Source organism: Papilio polytes, unplaced genomic scaffold (genome assembly GCF_000836215.1).
Source record: "Papilio polytes unplaced genomic scaffold, Ppol_1.0 DF823510.1, whole genome shotgun sequence".
Taxonomy (NCBI): Eukaryota; Metazoa; Arthropoda; class Insecta; order Lepidoptera; family Papilionidae; genus Papilio; species Papilio polytes.
In genome coordinates, this window is record NW_013525694.1 from 2,675,010 (window position 1) to 2,682,459 (window position 7,450).

Genomic DNA, 7,450 nt, shown 5'->3' on the forward strand with positions numbered 1-7,450 from the left:
CCCCGCAGGAGCGGCAGCTAGACAGCTGGTGCATTATGGTCAGAGCATCGCCGACAAAGAGTTCCGTCGCTACGATCACGGCTGGATGAAAAACGTACTCACATATGGCGCAAGGAGACCGCCCAGATATAATTTGGGAAATATTAAAATTCCCACATTTTTACATTACACTTACAATGATCCCTTATCTCAAATTGAAGATGTTGATCGTCTTCATAAAGAACTAGGTGCAAGTATTAAGATGCTTGTACCGTTGCCACTATTTAGTCACATAGATTTTATGTGGGCTATAGATGCTAAGGAATTGTTGTACGACAGAGTAATAAATATAATGCTGTCTATTGAAGCACAATCTTAATAAACACGTTTTGCCGAATTGATTGTCTTTTATTTAGTTAAGAACTTAAGCTCACCAAAACGAGAAGAATAATTGATAGTTGACGAAACCTATCTCTTAAATCAAATTTATCATACGAAATTTACCAACTCATGAGTCTTTAAAATTGTTAATTTATAGAACAGGAGGGGCCTTTCACGAAAAGGAGACTGAAGCGATAACAAATTTTGAGCCAAGATGTAAAAATTCGAGAATAGTATTATTTATCACCTATATTTACCTTGCTGAAAATTTTGTGAGTTTTGACAATCTGAGAGCTGAGTTATTAGAGATTTATTACATTGAGGCCCTTCGAGCCCTACGAGCTCTTTAAATACACAACTAAATCTGATATTTACCACGTTTATTAAGCCCTTACGATGATTACATTTAGTGGAAAATGTTATATTCTAAATTAATCCTAAAAAAGTAAAACACATTTAATGCATGGTTTATTCATCTACTATTATGTCCTTGAGGTAAGTTCCAGTATGGTTGACTAGCAGTAACAACACTCATATAAGTCCCTAGGAGTCATTTGGTTAGTATTTTATGATTAACTTTGTATCCCTTGGTTTATTTAATAACAAAATATAAGTTTATTTCAAAATGATAATTGGGCATTGTGCGTAATATAAGATTAAGTGCTAAATAAGGACAATGTACTCATTAAGTGTACTGCCATTTTTTTAATAGTCATTTTAAAATGAAAATTTTATGATAATATGAAGCGTCTTGCGTCAGAAATACCTAAGTCCCTGAGGTTTGACCTAATTTTTCCTTAATTGACAACTCGGAGCATTTTAGAAGCCAGACGTTTTTACAGTTCTTATTATAGAAATAAGGCTTCTTAAATCAGCACTTATCCTAATGTATCTGACTAATATTATATGTATGTACATAATTGCATGTGCAAAAGTTTAGGTGGTTGGATGGATGTTTATTAGAGTCACGGCTAAACTCATGAAAAAACTGCGTTATTGGCAAAAAAATACATGAAAAATCTATTAAGTAATTATGGTCCTACCTTTCATATGCTTTGTTTGTTTAAAAGAAAAGAATTGATCATATTTTTATTTGCCTCATAAGCGCTTTTTATAACATTTTTAAACCAATGCTATGCTGTCTTCTAGATCGTAGACCTATTCTGCTGCACAAATCTAAGATTGATTCTTCAATTAGCTATAAATTGTTTGATATTCGTTTCTAATAAACAAATCAAAACATCCATATCTAAATCCGTGTTGAGTAATTAACTAGATATTAATTATTATTAAAATAGACATTTGATAAAGCTCAATAGATAAAATAAGGGATAATTTTAGTAGAGATCGCAAACCTTTGATTATGGTGGATAATGTTATGCAGAAAAATAAGGAAAACATGTAAATTATACTTTTGTTATATTTTGTACAGTTCAAAATGTATTTACATTGGTAGTTTTTCTAGTTATATAGAGATTATTATATTGTTTAGATTAACATTAAATATTTTTACACAACAACTAATAAAATATCGGAAGCAATGCGAAAGATAGAAAATTTTTTGTCCTAAAATAACCGTTTAAAAATAGAAATCATTAAAATGAAGTACAGTTGTTCAAAGTGATGATAGTGTATTTGCGGCCAAACAATAATTGTTGCTAGCAAGCTAATGGAAAGATCTAATAATCTCCTATGGTGGTAATTCTCGGCGGGAGTTCACTATAGTTACTCTTTGTACACTTACTCCGATATGAACAGAAACATATAAAATCTTTGTCTTGCGATCAAGAATATTTTGCTTTTATCATATAGTGCCTACTCTTCGTTAATTTCCGTCAATACGTTACTTACATTTTTTTTATAGTATAATTTGGCAAACGAGCAAGCGGCCACCTGAATCCACCGAAATGGAAAGCGACCGCTGCTCATAAACATCCGCAATTGCAGATGTGTTGCCTATCCTTAATTGAAGGAGGAGGAGACGCACATAAAGAGGACTTACGGCTCCTCCATCGTCAAATCCGCTTTTCCTTCCCATCCTTTCCTCTTAAGAAAAGGGTAGAAAGGGAAAACGACAAAAATTAGTCCTCCGACACCATATTCGTCAGACGAAACGCGGAATTGCTTCCACTTCACGCCTGTTTTCTGTGTGGTCGTGGAACACCACAACCACCCGGCTAACTGGGCTGGCTCACCCGGTGTAATAACACCGGGTGAGCCAGCCCATTCGTGCCAAGATGTTAAAGCGGGCTCTACCACTGTAACAATTATAGATAGATTAATGGTAAATACAAAATTGCGAGTGGCATAAAACTATCTCCATAACGACGAAGAAGTAGATCCGTGTTAATGGAAACGGCTCTAAAATAATTTGGTTTCATAACTACATCTAAAATACCTGATAATTTAAATACCTATATTAAATAAATTATCTAGAGCTTGTAGCCAAATGACGACCCCACATGTCATAATATATTTTAACATTGCCTGTGAATTAGATATTACTCTGATAGATGCGAAGATAATAATGATACATTTGATGGATTAATATAAATATCTTAAAAACGATGTTATCGAGTATGTTATGTAGTATATAAGTCATGATCTATTTAGCAAGTTAGTTTTGATTTGCAACATGTGGCTTCTAACAGCATCAGTGTTGCTTGCTGTGGCGAGCCTTGTGGCTGGAGGAAGGTCACCACATGCAGACTACGTTGAGGAGTTAGTCAGAGCTAATAGTTTCGGATCACGATTTTCAAATAACATATACGAAGATGCCAGATTGAATGTGGTAAGATATGTATCTCTTTTCTCTTTATGTGCTATGTCCTTACAAAAATATCAAAAGTACTTCTTCTTCTTAAGGTGCCTCTCCGACTAGCGAAGCTTGGCGGTCAGTTCTCCAAATTTTACTCTAAAAATACTAAAGAGAAAATCTCAGCTGAAGTTATTTTATATTTTTTTTAAAAATAAATTATGAAATAAGGTATGAATAATCATAAAAATTTTCTTCAAGCCTGACCTGATCCGCAAATATGGCTATCCGGTACAATCACACAACGTGAGGACATCTGATGGCTACATCCTGCAGATGTTCCGCATTCCGCACGGTCGGGACCAGAACAACGTGCCCGGTGTGAAGAAACCTGTTGTATTCCTAATGCATGGACTGTTTGCTTCGTCTGCTGATTGGGTTCTTATGGGACCTGGTAATGCTTTTGGTAGGTATAGTATAAAAAATACAAACTTCATTAGATAAAATTAGTTCGACTATTAATTAAAAAAATAAGGCATTTAACAATTCTCTATTTATCATGTTATCGTGTTTCAGGATACCTCCTAGCCGAGGAAGGATATGACGTATGGATGGGCAACGCTCGCGGAAGCACCTATTCGCGCAGACATATACGCTTGAATCCCGATTCCAAAATCAATAAATCTTTCTGGCATTTCTCTTGGGACGAGATTGGTAATATTGACTTGCCTGCTATGATAAACTATGCTTTGGCTGCCTCGGGACAGAAGAAACTTCATTACATTGGACATTCTCAAGGCACGACTGTGTTCTTTGTCATGGGCTCACTCCGGCCCGAGTTTAACAATAAAATACTTTCAATGCACGCTTTCGGTCCTGTCGCGTATATGGCACATAACAAGAGTCCCCTGTTGAACGCCATCGCACCGCATGTTAATAACATAGAGGTAAAAAGTCCCATCTATTTTTAATACATTTAAATTGTACTTGCAACTTTTCGTTTAATTTTAAAATGCTTTTGTTATAGAAAATTGTCTCCTTCATCGGTACGGGTGAGTTTTTCGGTAATACATCGGTGTCGACGTGGTTTGGCGATACATTCTGCAGGGATGGCACATCCACACAATCGATGTGTAGCAATATGATATTCCTTATAACGGGTAGAAATGAAGAGCAATTTAACGCTGTAAGTATTTAACGAACCTGATAAGATTAAGTCATAGAAAAATGGTTAATAAGTATATTTCATTAGAATTTAAACACTTTCAAGTAGGATGTGGACAATTAGTAAACTGCTCAAATCTATGCTTAGCAGAATCAATTTATTTTTTACAGACAATGTTGCCAGTGATCATGGGCCACTACCCCGCAGGAGCGGCAGCTAGACAGCTTGTGCATTATGGGCAGAGTATCGCCGGTAGAGAGTTCCGTCGCTACGATCACGGGTGGATGCGGAACATGGTCACATATGGCACTCGCAGGCCACCCAGATATAACTTGGGAAATATCAAAATACCCACATTTTTACACTACACCTACAATGATCCATTGTCTCAAGCAGAAGATGTAACTCGTCTACACGAAGAGCTGGGCGCGGGCGTCAAAATGCTTGTTCCTCACCCCTTATTTAATCACATTGATTTCATGTGGGCAATCGATGCTAAGGAATTGTTGTACGACAGAGTATTAGATTTGATGCGATCTGTTGAAGAGTGACATCTGTTTCATTTTTTTTTAAACTGGTAGCATCGCAATAAAAGGCAATTTGTTATAAATCGTACTATTTTAATAGATTCTTATTATTGTTGAATTGAATTTGGTTTTATTTATTTAAAAAGAGAATCCTTAAACAACTGATGGGTTTAGCGAACGTATAGTTGGTATTAAGAAGCTAGCAGAGCATGTTGCAAGAAAATTGTAGTTGACAGATAAATTATTTTATGCATTAATATATCAACGTTAATGTTAAACCAATCAAAGCATTATTATCTTAAGCCTTTTCAATAATGTATTATGTAGATATAATTAATACGACGCTGAAAAAAGACACTTGATATTCTTCATGATTATTATTAATGATTTTGCTCGCAAAGATAACTAACACGGATATAAAATTTGTTTAAATGACGTATTATTATTAATAGAGGGCCGATAATAATGATTAGAGATTAAATAACTGAAACATTAAAAGACTCCGAGCGCACGCACACTTTTGTTTAAACTATCGCAGAACTGTTCAGTCGCGCTGAGCTTATATGGCGGTGCGCACACTACTCGATTTTTAGTTGTGCAACTAAACTGTTGAATTGGTTGCGAAACAATTGACAAACGCACAACAGTTCTACGATATTTTAGTCAAAGGTGTGAGCCCCCTTTAAGTACTTATAGTTACCCAATAAACTTTTGTTGATTGAACTTGGAGGTAGGCAGAAATCAGAATTTTGATGATGTTAACGAAAGGCAATAACCAAAAAAGCCATGCTCGTCCTTTTCTAGGATATAGAACGTAATTGTAACAATGCCTGATACTTTGAGATTAGTTCATAAATAAATCTACTTAGCATTTATTTATGAGAAATCAAAATCATTCACTTTGTTACGCAATTCTATTCAATTTTTGAACAATGTTTTGTCTGAGAACACAGTTGCTTGCGCATTAACGTAACAACGCTTCATTGCAATTACAGGCTTAGTTAAATCCGTAAATCAGGAAATTACGCCCAAGTCGTTTCTATTCGAAAATAATTATTTTTCACGTTTCTTTTAAAGATAAAGTAATCCTGAACAACACAGAATTTTTCGTGTTTTCAAATATATTTTTTTCAATTTCTAGTGGTTTTCTTTCATAGTCATAATATGTTATTTCTGTTGTACTGTTTTAGTAGCATTTTGTTAAAAAGTAAAATAAGTACAGTAAAAACGCAGTAATTTTTAATAAGTATAACAAAGTTTCAATATTGTGAAACAAAACGAAGGCAGTGTCAAAATATGAATAGATTGACGGGTGTATTGTATTTGAGATTATTAATAAGAAACAGAAATAATTACAATCAGATATTGTTTTCTTGCTAACAATACCTGATATTAATTACCGTAAATTGAATATTACGCCAATTTAAGACAAGTTGAGACGAGACTCTTAAATAATTTGATTCTATTTTCAAATCTTCCATTTATTAAGTACGAAATACTAAATGATAAATTACTGGCTGTTTCTCGCCACTTAGTCCCTTGAAATTAAAAAAAATAATAACAAAACCCTCGCCATGTTACTTAATGATACCGTAGCTTTCTAATGGTGAAAGAATTGTTTTAATCGGCCAAGTGTTTTTTGAGTTATTCCAATACATACAAAAATACAAATCTTTCCACTTTATAATATTGCTATAAATAACATCTTGAGACATATATCATTTCATTAGCTATAAAGTAACATGTATTTGTATTTTTTGTTTTTTAATAGAAAATTTAGTTCATTATTAATTAAAGAAATCTTTTAAAAAAAACATTTTCGTTACCATTTCATTGCTAAAAGCTTACATTTACGAGCGCTAAGCGAGCTTAAAATACACCGTAGCTCGGTAAAGCGCCGTCAGCCGCACGTTCGCTGCGGCGGCCGTAATGCGAATATGCTAAAGTAATTAGCTGTCGGATATAAGCTCACGGGCAAAGAACAACAGACTTTGCCTTTTAAATTTCTAGGTAAAATTAGGTTACGAGTTATATACTAACCTTTGTTGTGTAATAACACCTATGGATAATCTTCTGTAGTATGGACTGTATGTTGGTTAGTTTTTTAGATGCGGGATAGATTACTATATATGAGAAAGTCTAGATGTATGGATGTTTGTTAGAGTTTGTAGCCTAAACAGCTAAATGATGAAATGGCATTGACGCAAATGATAATATGGAGGAACACATAGGCGACTAGTTTTTATTTCAATTCCACGCGAACGGAATTACGGGCGAAAGCCAATATTACAATAAACTTCACTTTAGTACTTACTATTACAATGGCAAAATTGTACTTTATATTTGCAAAAATTTTACATCACGTTTTCTTGTCTTTTATTATCGCCAATCTCTACATTCTTCGGGTTTCTTACAAACAATAAAGGAATGAGATGAACTACTAGGATTCGTTTTAGAAAGTCGCTGTACTCTTAAGACTTTGTTCCCAAGATATTTCATATAACTTTGTTTTAATTGAATGAAGATAACAATTTTATTTTATATTGTAAAAGTTTCCAGTGAAGTTTATTGTTGAAAGTAATATTTATCCATCAAGCATTTATTTTATTGAAATCTATTCTAAATCTTTTCATTAAAACGAAT

At 34.0% G+C, this 7,450-nt stretch overlaps 2 protein-coding genes across 2 annotated transcripts in view; both read left to right on the forward strand.

Moving 5' to 3' along the window:
* Positions 1–358, forward strand: part of LOC106104545 (lipase 3-like) — a 1,894-nt gene extending 1,536 nt beyond the window's left edge. The window contains exon 6 of the mRNA XM_013284622.1: positions 9–358. Coding sequence (XP_013140076.1) covers positions 9–358 — 350 coding nt within the window. The remainder of the gene's footprint in view (positions 1–8) is intronic.
* A 2,637-nt stretch (positions 359–2,995) lies between these two features.
* Positions 2,996–4,831, forward strand: LOC106104546 (lipase 3-like). The gene is made up of 5 exons (XM_013284623.1): positions 2,996–3,151; positions 3,377–3,581; positions 3,692–4,062; positions 4,143–4,301; positions 4,451–4,831. The coding sequence occupies exons 1-5, from the start codon at positions 2,996–2,998 to the stop codon at positions 4,829–4,831; spliced, it is 1,272 nt and encodes a 423-aa protein (XP_013140077.1).
* The last annotated feature ends 2,619 nt before the right edge of the window (positions 4,832–7,450 follow it).